The sequence below is a fragment of the Syngnathus acus genome, chromosome 23 (genome assembly GCF_901709675.1).
Source record: "Syngnathus acus chromosome 23, fSynAcu1.2, whole genome shotgun sequence".
In the NCBI taxonomy this organism is placed as follows: Eukaryota; Metazoa; Chordata; class Actinopteri; order Syngnathiformes; family Syngnathidae; genus Syngnathus; species Syngnathus acus.
The window spans coordinates 730,489-749,145 of record NC_051107.1 but is presented as its reverse complement, the minus strand read 5'-3'; the positions used below and the strand labels follow the sequence as shown (position 1 = coordinate 749,145).

At 40.6% G+C, this 18,657-nt stretch overlaps 3 protein-coding genes across 6 annotated transcripts in view; 2 read left to right on the top strand and 1 right to left on the bottom strand.

Annotated features, from left to right (window-relative positions):
- The first annotated feature begins 1,208 nt into the window (after window positions 1-1,208).
- LOC119117512 (serine/threonine kinase receptor associated protein) lies at window positions 1,209-5,434 on the top strand. The gene is made up of 9 exons (XM_037243822.1): window positions 1,209-1,630; window positions 2,297-2,432; window positions 2,841-2,922; window positions 2,996-3,068; window positions 3,132-3,231; window positions 3,313-3,450; window positions 4,082-4,218; window positions 4,324-4,473; window positions 4,712-5,434. Exons 1-9 carry the CDS (start codon window positions 1,519-1,521, stop codon window positions 4,771-4,773), a joined length of 990 nt encoding a protein of 329 aa, XP_037099717.1. The 5' UTR covers window positions 1,209-1,518; the 3' UTR covers window positions 4,774-5,434.
- Window positions 5,435-5,740: 306 nt separating this feature from the next.
- On the top strand, window positions 5,741-8,765 carry spx (spexin hormone). 2 transcript variants are annotated; one of them, XM_037243823.1, is made up of 6 exons: window positions 5,741-6,097; window positions 6,314-6,394; window positions 6,562-6,619; window positions 6,706-6,768; window positions 7,966-8,063; window positions 8,407-8,765. In XM_037243823.1, the coding sequence occupies exons 1-6, from the start codon at window positions 6,092-6,094 to the stop codon at window positions 8,611-8,613; spliced, it is 513 nt and encodes a 170-aa protein (XP_037099718.1). In that variant the 5' UTR covers window positions 5,741-6,091; the 3' UTR covers window positions 8,614-8,765. The 2 variants fall into 2 exon arrangements, with proteins under 2 accessions (XP_037099718.1, XP_037099720.1); XM_037243825.1 differs by having other exon boundaries at window positions 7,966-8,052; window positions 8,407-8,526.
- gys2 (glycogen synthase 2) overlaps window positions 8,218-18,657 on the bottom strand; it is a 40,411-nt gene continuing 29,971 nt past the window's right edge. Inside the window, exons 10-18 of one of the 3 annotated variants that reach the window (XM_037243814.1) lie at window positions 13,972-14,031; window positions 13,814-13,892; window positions 11,664-11,777; window positions 11,416-11,542; window positions 10,983-11,078; window positions 10,737-10,900; window positions 9,786-9,866; window positions 8,993-9,246; window positions 8,218-8,567 (exon numbers count right to left, since the gene is read on the bottom strand). In XM_037243814.1, the coding sequence (XP_037099709.1) occupies window positions 9,025-9,246; window positions 9,786-9,866; window positions 10,737-10,900; window positions 10,983-11,078; window positions 11,416-11,542; window positions 11,664-11,777; window positions 13,814-13,892; window positions 13,972-14,031 (943 nt within the window). In that variant the 3' untranslated portion in view covers window positions 8,218-8,567; window positions 8,993-9,024. Of the gene's footprint in view, window positions 8,568-8,992; window positions 9,247-9,785; window positions 9,867-10,736; window positions 10,901-10,982; window positions 11,079-11,415; window positions 11,543-11,663; window positions 11,778-13,813; window positions 13,893-13,971; window positions 14,032-18,657 lie in introns of those variants that run through there. The other 2 variants (XM_037243816.1, XM_037243817.1) reach the window with 2 other exon arrangements.

Here is an 18,657-nt window from a genome sequence, read left to right as displayed (position 1 = left end):
AAAGGTTCACTTTTGGGAGGGTCGAGGACAGGGGTGGGCAAACTTTTTGACTTGCGGGCCGAATTGGGTTCTAAATTTTGACCGGGGGGCCGAACCAGGAGCAGATGGATGTAGTGTTTGTGTGAAGTAATATAAATGACATGTAAAGGTCATTGCATAAAAGGTTTTTACTTTTAGTAGATACTAAAGCATGGATATTGAAAAAAGCTTTTTGAAAACAAATGCATTTATTAACAGCATTAAAAAAATATTTCACCAAAAAACTACTATCAGTGATTCTTATTAAATACGACACTGTTATGATGAATAACATTTTCCATCACTTCTGCGCCTGCAGGTCAGATTTATGAAATATGTTTATCTAATGAGGCGAAATCACATCCAACGGCAAACATTCTGACCAAATACATCATCTTGAAGAATCAGTGAAAGAATACATCTAAATAAAGTAATAAAGAAATCAATAGTATTGTTGGTTTCCCTTTTTTGCTAGTGCATCATAGTCTGGAGTAAAATTTGTTGTGGTGATTCTTAGGATAGAGCCGAGGTGTCGGTCCGTTAACCTAGATCTGTGACGGGCTTTGTTGACGTTCATGTGGCTGAACGTCTTCTCACACACGTAGGTCGAGCCAAATTGTCCACTCTTTTTTCAAATTCGGCACTCAGTGTCCACCTTTCTTTTCTTCGGGCCACTCATTTTAATGGAAGGATTCCAGGGGAAGGTTTGTGGGTGGCATTAGCGTAACACTGTATCTGAAAACTCAGCGCGCGAATTACGAGAATATTGACGTCACAGCCTACACTCGAAATTCGGCACTGATAGATGAAATTACTACATACTACTGAGTGCGCACACGCACTTGTGAGTGTGCACCGAGCTTTCTGAGACGGCTCCCGGGATTAATGCGCGGGCGGGCGCTTCCCCATCTACTGGGGAAACATAGTAATTGCAGGGAAAATGACCCCAAAAATAATAATAATACAATTTATTCAGGTTTGGCGGGCCAGATTAAACGGCCCCGTGGGCCGGATGTGGCCCGCGGGCCGTAGTTTGCCCATTTCTGGAACTGAATCGGCTGGGTCGTAAGTGATTTCATCGGCATGACTCGCCATTTACAATGTGTCAAGTCATACTATACACATAAACAAATGTTTTATTTTGAAACCGCAACCCCGGAAGTGTAACCCCGCTGTGGCAAGCGGAATACCGGGTTATATTAACCCCGTAGTCGTTCCACCGCATTGCACGTTGCTAGTTAGTTGCTATGTTGTAGCTATTAGCACGATAGCCATTCCTTTGCTGGGAAGGGAAACCCGCCGTTCAAGTTGGGCTAAAGAATACGCAGAATTTTCTCCTTTTTGTACCTTTAAAACAGTCACAAGCTGGCACTTCAATACAACGCATATCGCCTCGTAAACTTAGAGCGTGTTTCCCTTCCCCTGTTAGCCTCACCAGCTAGCTAGCAGATAAAGTGACACCCGGTTCGTGCGAACCGTCATCTACCCAACTGGAGGACCATGGCGATGAGACAGACACCGCTCACTTGTTCCGGTCATACTAGGCCTGTGGTGGATTTGGCCTTCAGTGGAATCACTCCTTATGGCTACTTTCTCATCAGCGCCTGCAAAGGTGAGACCAGATTTTCTTTTTAATTTGTATTACAGGAACTCACCCATCGTTATTTCTCCTAATTTCTAATCGGCTTTGGCCATTATCAACTGCAGTATGTATTCTGGTGTAGTCCTTTAACAAATTTAACATGCAGTGCTGCAACCTATGCTCAGGAAACCGGGTCTTGATCAAGATGTTTTGTCATAAATTTGACCCATTTCCAAGCTGCCTTTCAATTTGAAAATTCTAAAAAATAGAAATGTGGTACACTCAGTTGAAATCCTTCTTAGATGACAACCTGATACTGGAGACTACAGCCAGGTTTACATGGAGACTTTTGTCTTTTATCATTCTAATTGAAATCACTCTGAATTAGGATCTGTGGTCACTTTTTTCATGTGATTTGATCTAGTCTGATTTGTCGTTTACATGCCTTGGTTGCTCTGAGTCCCGCTCTTCCCCATTGTCATATGGTGTTCCACAGGGTTAAATTTAGGGGGGCCTCTGGTGTTTTCATTTTATTTTCTGACCTTGGGTTCCATTTTAAGAAATTTTATTCCACTGTCAGATGTGCGTATGTCCCGTTCAACAAAAAGGACGCTTTCTTATTGCGATTGCGTTTTTTCTGTCTGGAGTAAGTCAACTTTCCAGAAACATTTCACTTTATTTTTCCTGTTTGTTTAGATGGCAAGCCCATGATGCGCCAGGGAGACACAGGAGACTGGATTGGAACGTTTCTGGGTCACAAAGGTGCTGTTTGGGGAGCCACTCTGAACACCGACGCCACCAAGGCAGCCACTGCTGCGGCCGACTTCTCAGCGTGAGTGGACTGTTATCGAAATATCCTCACACAATTATTTTAAACCTTCTAAAACGTCCCGTTTTGAGGAGGCAGTAATAACACGCCACCCGTTCTATTGCGACACCAATGATTTGTGTGACTTTTGTTACCATGGCTACCGGGGAGCAACAAATCGTTTGTAAAAACAAATCACCTAAACCAGACTGACTAGAATTAGAATAATAAACAATCTTCTGTTTGTTGTGGTTCAGCACTGCTGTGGCAAAACAGCACCCAAAACGTCAAAATGGGATCCACAGATCCTAAAAGGGTTGGAGTTGTTTAGTTTATGATGTCTAGCGATTCTTCTACTGGATTTCAAATATTAATTGGTTAAACATCACAAGGATAACCTATATTTAGTTCTGTACTCAATATGCTTTCCAGGAAAGTGTGGGATGCAGTCAGTGGTGATGAAGTCCTCACGTTGGCTCACAAACATATTGTCAAGACCGTTACCTTTACTCAGGTGAGTGTGGAACTATTTTGTCAAACAGTTGCAGTAGAAATTCATGTAACTCTGTCAAGCGTTTTCATTTTAGGATAGTAACTGTCTATTGACTGGAGGAAATGATAAGCTCCTGCGGATCTACGATCTCAGTAGCCCAGAAGCAGGTGCGTAAAGAAGTGAAATTCAGTTTTTATTTACATTCACGGGGACATATGTTGTGTCTCCAGCACCACAGGAAATCGCCGGTCATACCTCGCCAATCAAGAAGGCCCTGTGGTGTAATGACGACAAACAAATTCTGTCAGCAGCAGAGGATAAAACCATACGGTCAGTGGAATGAAACTTTGCATTTAGTTGACATGGAATCATTCTCCAGTTAGTTATCAAACGTTTTTTGAACATTACCAGATTGTGGGACAGGACCTCAATGGAGGTGGTAAAGACGCTGACGTTTGATACGTCGGTGAGCAGCATGGAGTATGTGGTCGACGGTGAAATTCTCGTGATCACATACGGAAAGACGATCGCTTTCTACAATGCTCTCAGGTAGGTCACAGTGAAGCCTTGCCGCAAACAGATCATTCAAAAAAAAAAATCTGGAAAGTGCCATCTGATTCATTTTCCTTTTAGAATCATCTATTTGTGCTGTAGAGCTGTCAAAAGAGCTGTTAATTTATTATCACATTAATCGGCAACTTTTAATAATTGATTAATAATTTACAGGCATTTTTGTCAGCCTCAACAACAATTAATTTTTGTATTATCATTTGTTTGTAATCAAAACAAGACATTTGCAAACGTCTGCTTTAACTACGGAAAACAATAACCGCACAACAATCAAAAAGCTTGGGGAGTACACATTAATCCTTCTTGTGCAATATTGTTTAATTATTTACTTGTTTTAATCACGAAACAATACCAAATAAATAAAAAATGGGGAAATTTGTTTGGTAATACACTTTCATGCAAAATAAAATTTTATATAATATAATATACACATGATAATACAATAATCAATTCTAAAAAATATTACACTATAATATAAAATATATAGTGACAGCTCTATGGAGCTAAATCTCACATTCACAATTTGCAATAAAGGTTGACTCTGATTTCATTAAATTTTTTACAATACAAATGTCATATTGTAACAATAAGATGCCATTTAATTATTCAGCCTTGACCTGATCAAGTCTGTAGATGCCCCAGCTACCATCAACTCTGCGTCCCTCCACCCAGACAAGGACTTTTTTGTTGCCGGTGGAGAGGACTTCAAGCTTTATAAATTTGACTACAGCACCAAGGAAGAGCTGGGTAAGAGCTTTACTGTTCACTTCATTCGTCTCATAAAAGCGAGCACATCACTGAGCATATTTTATCTGCATCCAACACAATTATATTTTTTTCTTCCATCCGCAGAATCTTATAAAGGTCATTTTGGTCCTGTGCACTGTGTCCGCTTCAGTCCGGACGGCGAGCTGTACGCCAGCGGCTCTGAAGATGGCACACTTCGTCTGTGGCAAACAGCAGTGGGGAAAACCTATGGCCTCTGGAAATGTGTTCTTCCTGGTAATACTTCCCTTTATGGCCTTTGGAATCATAATTCGATTTATTATTTCGGAAAGGTAGATTAGCTAATTTGTCCGTGAGGTTAAATGGAGGCAACTGTACGCTATTATTTGTTGTAGACTCTTCACCATTAGTCCGAAAGTCTTCGGTTCTGTGAATATCTTTGTATCAAGACTATTTATTACATTTGTTATGTAGATCCTGAAGTCAATCCCAAATAATGTCAATTTTCTTTCAGAGGAACTTGCGGCAGAGAACTCGGAGCAGATATACACTTCACCGCCTGAAATTAAAGCCTAAAGAGAAGTGTGCTGCTGATTAGGGGGCGAAAAACAAGACACAAGGAAGACGCAACTGACATGGTGGTCCCGGTTCGAGTTCTATCAGGCCCCAGCAAGGAGAAGAAGAGTCCAGGGCATCTCCATCGATAAGGAACCGATGTTGGAAAATATGGCCGACTCGTCTGTCATAAAACACACACACACACACACCTCTACACACACTGACACACACAGACACACCCACACGGTTTTATGCAGGCACGTAGACAATAAGGGCTACAGAGATAAGCAGTAGAGCTATACGTGTGTGTCGCTCATTCATAGCTGCCTGCTTTCTCTCTGATGAGCCTTGTTTTGCGTGTTTAGTGTAACATTCATACATGTGAACATTGCTCAGTTCAATTTTGGTTAGATTTCAGTATTTAATGAGCTGGACCCAGGCTTTTTTCCCCAGTTCAATCACAATGCAGGAGGCCTGTTTTGCTACTTTAAAGAGCTTTTCTTTAATTGATTTAAAGATTCACCGATGCCGTACTCGTTATGAAAAAGACTATTGTAAATGTCAATGAATGTTTTGTGACAAAATGGAAAGGGAAGAAATGTCACCATTTTCTTTTTTTGGTTGATTATTATTAACCAGTGGTTGAATAAAGAAGTGTCGCTGTTTTATTTCAATGTAATGCAAACAAAGCCAGACAATACTCTAATTATTTCTTGAAAATGAAAGTGAAAAATGTTCCGTATTGCATAGATTTTATTACCCCCAAAAATGGAACCTTAAAAATTGGGTTTGATATGATTAACCAAATTTAATTGTTGTGTAGCCCGCTCTCAACAGAATTGCAAATACATTGAATGGGTTGGTAGTTGGAGTTGCATAAGACTCATCTTTCATTCTTCCATTGTTTGCTTTTATGCGCAACGGTCAAACATCAATACTCTGTGGGACACTATTGACATCAACTGACTCATTTTCTATTGGCCTTCCTTCCCTGCACCCTACAATATCATTTTGAAAAATTGCGCCGTTGGCGAAGCTGGAATTGCTTACAGCAGCGTTTTTAATTCAGAAATATTTACAGCATACTACATCCAGTCAATGAACACGATAAATTGATCGGTAGCCTCCATTCATTCGCGCTCTTGGCACCCGCCCACCCCGTTCATCAAACTGTTGTGACCTATTGCTACAAGCATGAAGAAGAGGGGAGCCACTGGGAGGCTTTGCCGTCTTGAGGATATAAATACGAGGAGGAAGAGCAGCTTAAGTCATTCAGGACCTTTTCACCCGTATCCGCTTGGCTTCTGGACACCAAATTTGTGAGATATTGTTCACCATGAAAGTAAGTATTAAGATTCACTCAAATGACATTATGGAAGATTGAATTTGTAACAATGTTGCGTTTTGATTGATTCTTCAAGACTGTTATAGTGGCTTGAGTTTTTAGCTGTTTTTAATATTTTGAATGTCTCGTAACCAAATCACAATATGCAAACGGTGTTATAATCCCAAAATTATGTTATGACATTGTATATTAAATGATTTTGCCTCTCTACAGGGTTTGAAGACTGTCACTTTAATTTATATTCTCACTCTCTTACTGGTTGCATTTGTCACGCAAAGCCAGAGTGCACCGAAGGTAAAGTTTGGTTTCCTTACGTTTTTCTTAAATTACCAGAAATATGAACAATGCCCAATCCATCTTCTGTAATTTTTTTTAAAATGTGTTATTTAAACATATGTTTGTGTGTATAATTTAAATTTTTTAATATGTTTCCCCCCCCCCCCCCCTCCCCTACATTTAAGGGCTCTTTTCAAAGGAGAAACTGGACACCGCAGGCTATGTTGTACCTTAAAGGGACTCGTACGTACTGTAGCTCAATACACATTTTAGTTACTTCAAAAGTTTTATTCTGCAAATTTCATGCTTTACTCTGTGCAATTTCTCAGAAGGACGCAGGTTCATCTCAGAAGACCGGAAAGAGGGAGACGTGTATGACACTTTACATTTAGGTACCAGTGTAAATTACTACATAAGTAAAAGTGAATTATAAGATATTTCTGTAATTGCTAAACAGCTGGAAACAGTTGACATTAAAAAAAAAACACACACATCACTATTACGGGTCCCAAAATCTTGGACTCCCGGATAACAAAAGTATTTTGGTTAGGTGTCTAGACGTCTAAAAAATACGCAACAGATAATGTGGAGAAGTGAAAACACGGACTCGTTGCTTTCCATCCCAAATTTCCTCTATTTAATACAATCAATGATCAAATCGCTTCACAAGTACATTATGACAATTTATAATCAACAAAAATAAGTTTCTGTTATTAGTTTTTTCAATAGTTAAGCATGCATCGGTATTTTTGCTGGCTTCTGAAATATACAGAGTCGAATCATTTATACTGTGATTTCAGATCAAATAACGAGCACTGTTACTCAAAAAGCTGTTAAGAGGACTTATTTTTAAATAAAACGCTGGGAAGGCTTTTCTATAGCTACCGAACATTTATAGTGGATTTAAAATAACCAAATCATAGCATTTTGACATTCTACAATCTACACGAATCAACATTATCCAAAGCGCAATACAAATTACGTTGGGAGCTTCAGCGCAGCCAACAGCGCCATCTCGTGGTAGTCCAACCACGTTTCCGCTAGCAAAGCATTAACAAGCCTCGTACGCCGTGCGTACCCGCCGACAACCCCAACGATAACGCCAACCCACTTCGCAAAGATACTTATTCCACATTTATCACGTAAACGTCACAAAACGTTTCAACTATTCCATTAGAAGTACTTTCTAAACATAACTGACCTGACACATTGGTAATGTGGAAAAGGCGTGAAGACACGGACGGACACAACATTTGTTCAAAAGGGAGTTCCTATACTTAACTGGGCACCTGAGCACAACAACAGTCAAACACAAAGGTTCCGTTATCTCCCCCCCCCCCCCCCCCCCCCCCCTACATTTATCAAAAATAATTTGAAAACTATATTTTCATTAACATTTGCTAAGAGAATAAATTCCAAGTACAGCATATACTCGTTTCAGCAAAAATATTTGTGACCACATGTTTTTGAGAGTCATATCAATATGGTATAAGAAACCATAATCAAAGTTAATTAAAACAACCAGAAATTAAATATTCTTTGTTTGGAACAAATTTAAACCATCGAAAATAATATTTGTTTCTCAACAGAGACCCGCAGTCAGAACACAGAGAAGCTGAGCGTGGACCAAGCTGCCACCATTTTGCTCAACTTTTTGCAGCAGGCCAGTGATGGAGGTAAAAACAGAGTGAAATGTGTTTTTTATTCTCATTTATTTATTTATTTATTAATTAATTTATTGTCTATTCAGGCCAAGAAACAACAGATTCCATCATTAGTTCAGATTTTTTTTTACACAGGCACCCAGTCATGATTGTTACTGAAATCATTTTTTACAGTAATTATCTCAAATAAATTGTAGGCAAGGGTTTCATCTTTTTATTATTTTTACAGTTTTAAGTACAATGTCATTGTCGCAACATTTCGCATCCAGAGATAAGTGCATATTAAAACAAATCAGACAATTTGAATGAACTGATGCGCTGTTCCCACTGAAATCTAATCGTCTTGTCTTTTTCTTTTTTGCATAGCTGTTGAAAACCCAGAGGAGGTGTACTTTCAGGAAATGCCTGTGTGGAAGAGAGAATACTTCTGAAAGCGCTCCACTTCGTAGTTTGAAAGATGTTGTTATTCATTTTTGCGTGGAGGAGACGAAAAGGTCTTTTGTATGTTCTATCAGCAAATCTGAAAACTGTATATTTGAAATGTGGTGTTTTAATAAACAGAATTTAAACTGATAACATGATTTCTGTGAGAATATCTGAAGTTGCATTCATGATTTGAACTTACAGCATTTCTATCCATACGTGCTTCAAAATAGATAGGCCAGACATTTTCCCAAAATTCACAGCACCCTGATTACAACTTTTTTGTAACGTTAGAAAGTTTTTCTCTGTTTTTCCCCCTCTTCATCAAGGGATCACGGGGTCGGCGCAAATATTCTTTTTTTTCCATTTTTTTTTTTTACATACCCCAAGAATTCTCCAGAAAACAAAAATGGAAATTCTTTATATGTTCGCTAGTAGAGACAGGGTGAAAATATTGAAAAAATATCCCGGAAAAATCGTAAAATAAACATCAGTCATCTGTCCTGGCACCTGCATATTCTCAATTTACCTTCTTTTGGAATCCTGGAAATCAGTTAAATCTCAGTTTCCAGATTCCCCTGGTTGTTTCTTCTTGCCCTCTGGCGCAGCACCCAGGACGAAGGGAGCCTTTATGTTCAATCGGTCCTTTTCGGCCTCCTCGTCTTCATCGTAGGGTTCATCATCATCGTCATCCTCCACGTCGCTGTGGTGGGGTGTGGAGTGGACAGACACGGACGGAGAGGGGGGCACCGAGTAAGGCCGGGGGTAGCGGAAACCTTCCGTCTGTGGAGAGAAAAAATGGCTGATGGGTAATTCTAAAATCAAAAGACACCTTCTAAAATCAAAAGACTTTGTCATAAAGCAACTAAAAAAGAAGACAACTCTTTTTGTGACATTATTCAAATGTACAATTCTGTGTATCAAATGTATATGCTCAATATATCCCTAAAATCTGAGCAAAAGGAAGTCTTGGTATTCATAGTCGGAGTGTCAATGCACTCCAAAGTGATGGCTTGTCAATCTTCCAAATGCTAAACTGCCAATTAAGGCCTAACAAATGTGGGTCAGATGCAACCACCTGCACCTGAACATGAGCGTGCCTCCAAAAATTCATGGATGGAAGGTAAGCAAACAATTCTTTCTCTGGATTATTCCCAGTACATAATATTTTCACTCCATTCTTTGCTCACAAGATATATACAGCTCGACTAGTGTGAAGCAGCGTAACATTGCGTTGACATTTAAACGAAAATCTAGCAATAAATGTTTGATTTTTTTTTCAATACCCTAATACATTATTAATTTGGAGCGTTGGATTTGACCTTCAAAGGTCCCACGGGGTCCACTTTAAACTTGTCAGGGAAAGCTCTGCTGAGTGCAAGGAGGCGTGCGTGAATGTAGAACTGTAAATGAGAAGACAAAAAAAGAAAATCGGCATTGATTTTATCAAAGAAATTCAAAACACACTTAGAATGTAATGCCTTTCAAATTATGGCAAACATATCCGTTTGGACTGTCCTAAAGAAGAAAACAATGTACACCAGACAGGTGGATCAAGGAAAAGAACAGGAGTTGATGACAAAAACATCAAGTGACCCAGGAAAATACTTTTGGAATGTGTATGAGCCATTTTTGTCCTTTTGTGTTATTTTTGGATTGTTGTAATTTACCCTCCACGTCACTAGAGGGACTCTTGTGTCCATGGCACTGGGAAGCTATAAAACCCACGGTGGGGTTGACAGGAATTAAACCGTTTTCGACTGTGTCAATGCATTGGAGCTATTCGTGTTTACGGTGAGAACTATACGTGGTTATTTTGGTTACATTTATGTTATGAGTTATTTGCCGCTTTTTTTGATTTGGAAAATAAACCTGGACGTCTTTTATTTACCTACACCAACCAAACTCTCCATCTGCTTACTGCGTCAAGTACAAAGGCACACGTCCTAACTCCGTTCGTCAGCGACTTTATACGGTTTAGTCACTTCATAGTGTATCAGCAACAACTTCAAGAAGTCTAACGTCCATGTGGGACCCTGCTTCCTGTACAAGATCAGATGAGATAGAAATCAATGGCTAAATGAGTTTTAGATCGACTCTACAGACTTAAACCCCATAGAGCAAGTATTTTTATCTGATTAAAAAAAACTATCAAAAGAACCTGTAAGAAAAGCCGCCAAAAGTTGGACATCTTATCATTTGAAATGCCAAAGAGCAGATTTGATCCCAATGATCCATAAAATTTAATCCTAATTGTTTTTGCAATAACAAACCCGTCCTAGGTATTTCCAGTCCAACAGGTCAGACAACCTCTCTGCTCTGTTGCGCTGGATGATGCGCTGACGCCGTGACTGTTGGCAGAAATTGAACATGAACTGAGTCAGCTGGTTACAGGACTCTTCGGCAGAACGGAACCGCCGGTCCACGATGTAAATACCTGAGAAGAGAGTGAGGAAAAGATGTCAGTTTGTCTGGATTATTGGCAATTACGCTATGTAGGTGCGTATGCGTCTACACACCATAGGCAGCAGGATCTGATACATGTTCCTCCATGAAGCACCCAAAACCAGAAAGATTAGTCGTCACACTGGGAATGCCCATTACAGTACATTCACCTGAAGAAGCAGAAGAAACTTGAAAGATTCAGGAAATATGGTCACCACAATCGTCTTGATTATCTCTAGTTTCGATGATGTCTTGATCTCCGTTGGTGTGGTGTTGACTACAACGCTACTTTCCATTCCAGCTCTTTTTGTTGGATCTGATCAGTTACAGTCCATCTTACCCCTCGTGAAAGTTGACTGTAACAATGTAAATTGTTGGTCTTGCAGTTTTTGGCTTGAAACTGATAACAAACACAATGGGAATCGGTATACTTTTTCTCAACAACTGATCTTGATCTAACTGGTATACGCAAAAGGAACCACGTTTTGCCACATTTTCAAACCATACCCGGTGTGTATCCCCAAGGCTCATAGTAGGAGGGGAATACTCCAAGGTTACAACCACGGACAAAGTCCTCATAATCCAGTGGTAGCAGAGGACTCGTAGAGGATAGAAATTCAGGATGGAAGATGACCTGTAAAGGAGAAACAGTTAAGAACACAAGTTGACTGAAAACCAAATCAGATAACTCAACAAATGGGCAATAAGACAAGTACAATTCAATTCAGGGAAGAAATTGATACGCATTCTAGTACCTTGACACGGTCATTCCTGGAATTGAAAAGGCCGATTCGTCGGATGTTGGCTAGAATGGGATCTGATGAGTCATCAAGCATGTTGTGGGTTGTTACTGGAGGGAGGCTGTGTCTCTGTAATTCAAAGAGTCATTTTATTGATTGATTTATTGATTGATCAGTACACATTATCTAAACCTCGAACGAATGAGATCTGATGAGTCACCCTGCAAACCAGCTCAGTGGCCTAGTGGTAGAGTGTCCGCCCTGAGACTGGAAGGTTGTGGGTTCAAACCCCGGCCGGGTCATACCAAAGACTATAAAAATGGCACCCATTACCTCCCTGCTTGGCACTCAGCATTAAGGGTTGGAATTGGGGGGTTAGATCACCAACTGATTCCCGAGCGCGGCACCGCTGCTGCTCACTGCTCCCCTCTCCCCCAGGGGATGGATTAAAATCACACGGGGATGGGTTAAATGCAGAGGACAAATTTCACCACACCCAGGTGTGTGTGTGACGATCATTGGGACTTTAATCTTTAATCTAAAAAAATGCACTGTGAAACTGGGGAAGCTCTACTTAAAGTTTCTAATCATCTTGTGATTTAACAGGTCTTCGTTTTACTTCCAGTCAACTGGTAATTATTCACAGTATCATTTTTGTCAGCACATACAATTCCTGCTCATTTGTCTCATCGTTACGAATCGTCAGGGTTATTGTTATGGTATGCTGGGGTAATATAGTCTATACGCTAACAAACAATTTTACTGTTAGTCATTATGGTGGTACTCGGAGAGTAGTTTTGTGATTCCTGGCGTAAAATATTTGGCCCTCATACTGTTTGACCAAGCTTACTGATAACGTGTTACAAAAAATAGATTCTTAAATGTAATATCAGGGTTCATGTCATTCAACGGATGGCTTAAACTCCAAATTTTGCCCTGAAATCCTAACCCCGAACCATTTTTGCCTGAATAAAATACCTGACCAGCACTGGTTAAATTGTGAAATGAAATGATAAACTGTACAACTGTTGCAGAGCTAGCTGACATTTAAACCTGTATTGCCTGCCTGGACTGCAGCATGAAACATTCCTGACAGTAAATGGTTGTGAAACTTGTGAAATAAACAAGGCTGTTATTGAAAAGAGTGAGTGTGATAAAAAAAATGGAAGAGACAGCAGATGAACTACAAATCACAACACTTCATTTTAAAAGTACCGATGAGGACATTCAGTTTATCATCCCTACCAGACATTTTTAGTCAATACCATTTGCACTCAATTTCATACCACAGAAATATTGACATTAACATAAATCCATTTAATTGAGAAAGACCTTTTAATAGGCATTTGGATTTTAACTGTCTGTTGTAAAATACATCACAGTGACACAACCAGTCTATTAAACCACAGTCTGGGATAGGAGAAGGTAATTAAGGCTCTGAATTTCATTCATGCTTTACCACACATGAGGATCTACCCCATACAGCTTTCAATAATTCAGTAGCAGGGGGCACCATCACTTTCATTGATTGCTAGTAAGGAAATGCTTACTTCATTCAGAAAAATAGATAGAGACAAGGCTTTTGAGGTATTTGAACTTTGAACACTCGGCATACACTATGTAGTTCGAATGACTGTCGCTTTAAACTGGCCTGCTGTTTGTTGCTAACATTAGCATACTGCGCCTATTTCATGAAATAATTAATTAAATTGTAACATGCTAACAGTCAGTATGCTAACCTGAGTACAGACAGGTCAATGGCATAGCAATAACAATTTTACATTGTGCGCTGTCATTGTTCACAATTATAAATGAGAATCGATTAAATGCTAACAGGCAAACAGTTGCTATGCTAACATTGCAAGATAGCAACCTGAGCACATTTGACAACCTGACCTTTACAAAATATAGGAACGGAAACGCTACCATGCCGTCAAGTTGGCATGATGAAATCTTAAAAGAATAAGTTCAGGGAGCACTATGGCAGATTGATATAGATTTTACATCATGCCCCATAGTTGTTTGTTATTTCAAATGAGAATGGCTAAAATGCTGTTGATACAGCATAACATTTAAAAGAAGAAGAAAAGCACTGACAACACTTGCAGAAAATTCAAGATACAGCAGAAGAGCAAACCAGGACTGGGCCTGAAGTTGGACAGTACCTGAGTGGCGTAGATGGCTCTCTTCATGATAGTGAAGTCATCTCTGTCCAGAATGGAGTCCATATCAGGGATCTTACCTCTGATTACAACACCAGTTATTTATGTCTACAATTTAGAACAGAATTGAAAACGACATTTTACAAACAAGCTCTACTTACATTAACAGAGCATCATAGAGTCGTTTCCCAAACTTCTCTTTCACAATGTGAGCAGTATCCCTGTGGAATAGAAATAGTTATGTGTAAGTCACCATTTTGTCTGCTTGTGTTTTTTGGTTTGCCCAATATGTTATATCCATCCAAATGCAATTTTCTCCTCAAATAAAGATGTAGTCGGGTCACTCGGAACCAAAAAAAGTAACGCTACATGGAAGAGGAGTAGGAGGAGCTTCCTGAAGAATGGACTGGTTCAGCAAATGTGATCAGAGAAATAGTGCCCGCAGTGTAAATTCTGCATCGACTTTGTCAACACTAAAATTGCAAATTGTTTTCACTAATAGATATATTGCTAGGAAGTTTTATTACCATTCATATTTTAAAAAAAATGAAGGTTTTACTAGTCTCTGATTTCAAAACTAGTTATTCATCAGTGTGTTGTGTAGACCAGCGGTCCCCAACCCCCAGGCCGCGGATCGGTACCGAACCATTACCAAAGCATTACCATTGTAAATTAACTTATCCTGTGCTGTCTGCAAATAGTTTGATATTGCAAATCAGAATCTATTTTCAATAGTATTACCAGGATAGTTGAAGGTTAAAATAATAATAAATTAGATACAAATGAACGATTTTATGAAAGTTTAATGATTTTTTTATTACATATATTCAGATTGTTTTTTTATTGGATTAATAAGAAGGTTTATATTGGTGTTTCGACTACAGTAAACATGCCAGATTGTATCATGCCAAATTAAATCATTCTCCGTTTTATCTTATCTATTTTAACTTCATACACAACAAAATACTTTATAATCATAAAATAATAATCCATAGTATATTTGCTGTTTGCAATCACTGTGAGTGGGCAGCGTGGATGCACAGTAGTGTTTGTAGAGTTAGTAGTAAGTAGACTGAGGTTTCACCAGTAGTCTGTGTGTTATTTTGCATTTCCCTGTGTAGTGTCACTGGCAGCATCTCTGATCTTAGCGTCGCTTTAGTCTTTGGTGTGCAGATATTTGAATGAGAAAGTGTCTGTGTCACTGATGATATTGCAAATGGACACCTATGTGTGCGTAAACTGGGAAGGGATAGGGAAGAACGCGCTCACACCGATCATGAGCGCTCGCTCATGTGTGCGTTCCCGTTTGTACGCGTTTCATTTCTGTGGCTCACTCTGAGGTGCGCAGGTCCCCGCGACAGTGCCAGCGGGCCACATATTATTGATTTTATGACACGATGCTTCGGGCTGGTCTAATTTGAGACACGGGCCAGATTTGGCCCACGGGCCGGACTTTGGACATGTCTGGTCTACGCCAAGCATAAAGTACTGCTTTGAGTAAGAGTAGCCATCTCTGGGTGGATTCGAATCCACCAACCTGTACTAATGTATTCTTTTCAATAACGTCACCAAAAGACCCATATTGGCTCGCGAGACATACGTAGGTTCCCGACGCCTGCCCTAAACTCAGCTCCAATACTCTCAGGCCGAACTTGGTCAGCATTTTGGCTCCTAATCAAAAGATTGGTGGTGAGAGCCCACCCAGTTATGTCTCTGTATTTTGTCGCTAGGACTTGGTCGTTGGATCGAGTGGGAAACGCTCCATGAGTTGAGTCTAGTTTTTGGAGCCTATGTCTCTGTGTTTTGTTGCTAGAGCTTGGTCGTTGGATCAAGTGGGACATGCTCCATAACTTCTTCTTTACAAGCCTCAGTTAGTCAGCCAGTTGTATACAATTAGTTGAGTCTCATGTTTTAACCTAACCCTTTGTTCATTGTCATTGACAGCATGTCTCTGTGGTGCAGCTGGTTAGCGCATTTGATTGTTAACTGAAAGGTTGGTGGTCCAAACCCACCCAGGGATGCTTCTGTTTACTGATGGCAGAGATTGATCTTTGGGTTATGGAGTCCAAGAGTCAACTCTGCCTGAATCTATCGTATTTATCTTTGAATCTAATGAACAAGGCCCCCCATGAAGAAGGCTTCTCAAACCTCTATAATTTAGTCAATTATATGCGAAAAGCAGGCGGCTCGGCGGCGCACTGGGTAGCACGTCCGCCTCACAGTTAGGAGGGTGCGGGTTCGATTCAACCTCCGGCCCTCCCTGTGTGGGGTTTGCATGTTCTCCCCGGGCCCGCGTGGGTTTTCTCCGGGCACTCCGGTTTCCTCCCACATCCCAAAAACATGCTTGGTAGGCCGATTGAGCATTCCAAATTGTCCCTAGGTGCGAGTGCGTATCGTTGTTTGTCTCTGTGTGCCCTGCGATTGGCTGGCAACCGGTTCAAGGTGTCCCCCGCCGACTGCCCGATGACGGCTGGGATAGGCTCCAGCACGCCCGCGACCCCCGTGGGGACTAAGCGGTACAGAAAATGGATGGATGGATATGCAAAAAGTTTCATCTTTTCTGTTTGACCCCTGGCACAGTCACTCCAATTGGCCATTGTCAGATTACAAGTCTTTAAAAAATGAATCAAACTCTCAGCAGGGTAACTCTGTGGTCCAACCAGATAGTACCCAATAATTCCTTCCACTCAGCTGACGAGTTCATTAAATTTTTTGCTCAAAAGATTGAGTCCATTAGGGACGAGATCAAGAATACCATTCCAATCGCGCGGTCGAGCCCGCCGTTTACCAACGCTGATGATCATGCAACAACCCTCTCAACTTTTAATAGTGTGTCCCTTGAAAGGCTTACACAAATGGTTAGTGCGGCTAAACAAACAACATGTTTGCTCGACCCTCTTCCAGCCAAACTACTTAAAGAATTATTTCATATTTTAGGACCGTCTGTCTTAAATATAATCAAGCTGTCTGTCTCCTCTGGGATAGTGCCAACAGCCTTTAAAACCGCTATCATTAAACCGTTGCTTAAGCGACCAAATCTTGACCCGGACTGTCTCAGTAATTATAGGCCAGTTTCAAACCTCCCATTTATAGCAAAACTTCTTGAAAAAGTAGTAGCACAGCAGCTTATTGATTACATGGTCGCCAATAATCGATATGACTCTTTTCAGTCTGGTTTTAGAGCTAATCATTCCACTGAGACAGCACTTGCTAAAGTGACTAACGATCTCCTCATAGCTATGGATTCAAACACTTCATCTGTACTGTTACTACTCGATCTTAGTGCTGCCTTCGACACTGTAGACTTTGATATTTTATTAGGGCGTCTTAAAAGTTGTGTTGGTATTTCAGGGTCAGCACTAGGCTGGTTCCATTCCTATCTATCAAATAGGACGCACCGAGTGGTCCATGGCAATGCGTCCTCTGAGCTCTATAATGTTACGTGTGGTGTCCCACAGGGATCGGTTCTCGGACCAATTTTATTTAATATTTATATGATCCCGCTTGGGGACATAATACGTAAATATAATATTAGTTTTCAATGCTACGCGGATGACACCCAATTATATATGCCGTTATCGATGACAGATCCGCGGGATTGTTGTAATCTTGAGGCATGCCTTGCGGAGATCAAGCAATGGATGTCTCTCAACTTCCTTCGTCTTAACCCAGATAAAACTGAGATGTTGATAATTGGTCCAACTCGTTTTCAACACTTGTTCAAGGAAACCGCTATAACTATAGATAACCGTACTATCACTCAGAGCGATACTGTAACTAATCTCGGGGTAATGTTTGACCAAACTCTCTCCTTTCAAAAGCACATTAAGAATATAACCAGAATTGCGTTCTTTCACCTTCGTAATATTGCAAAGATTCGTCCGATCCTCTCGACCGGTGATGCGGAAACTATTATACATGCGTTCGTCACGTCGCGCCTGGACTACTGTAATGTACTATTCTCTGGTCTTCCTAAGTCCCGCATCAAAAGTCTACAGTTAGTACAAAATGCTGCTGCAAGGCTGCTCTCACGGACAAGAAAATTTGATCACATTACCCCAATATTAGCCAACTTACATTGGCTCCCGGTCCATTTAAGATGTGACTTCAAGGTTCTTCTATTAACCTATAAATCACTGCATGGCTTAGCGCCTTCGTATCTCGTCGACCTAGTTGTTCCTTATGTTCCGTCTCGTAACCTTCGTTCGCAAAACGCTACCCTTTTAGCGACACCGAGGGCCAAGAAAGTGTCTGCAGGGTCTAGAGCATTTTCTATCCGGGCTCCAGAGCTTTGGAATGAAATTGAGCGCGGAGTGCGCCGGGTCAGTACTACTTAGTACGTACACGCACTTGTGAGTGTGCACCAAGCTTTTTGACACAGCTTCCGGGTGTAAATGCGCGGGCGGGCGCTTCCCCATCTATTGGGGAAACATAGTGATTGCAGGGAAAATTACCAAAAAAAAGTTTAGTAATACAATTTATTCAGGTTTGGCGGGCCGGATTAAACGGCCCCGTGGGCTGGATGTGGCCTGCGGGCGTAGTTTGCCCATAGCTGCACTAACCTCAGTTTACAGCCAAACGCGCTAACCGATTGTACCACAGAGACTAAGCAGTGTCGTTCAGCTTTGCAAGACTCGTGACACTGTCCAAATGAGTGCTTTGCTAAATGAGATTCAACTCTTTGCATATAATTGACTAAATAATGGAGGCCTGTGAAGCATTCTTCATCGAAGCCTTGTTCAGACATCACTGGGTGGACTGCCGTCACAACCATTTGATGAACAACCAAACACACCGACTCCTGCTCTCCAGCAAGTATAGCTATTTATTTTGTTCCGATTCACAGG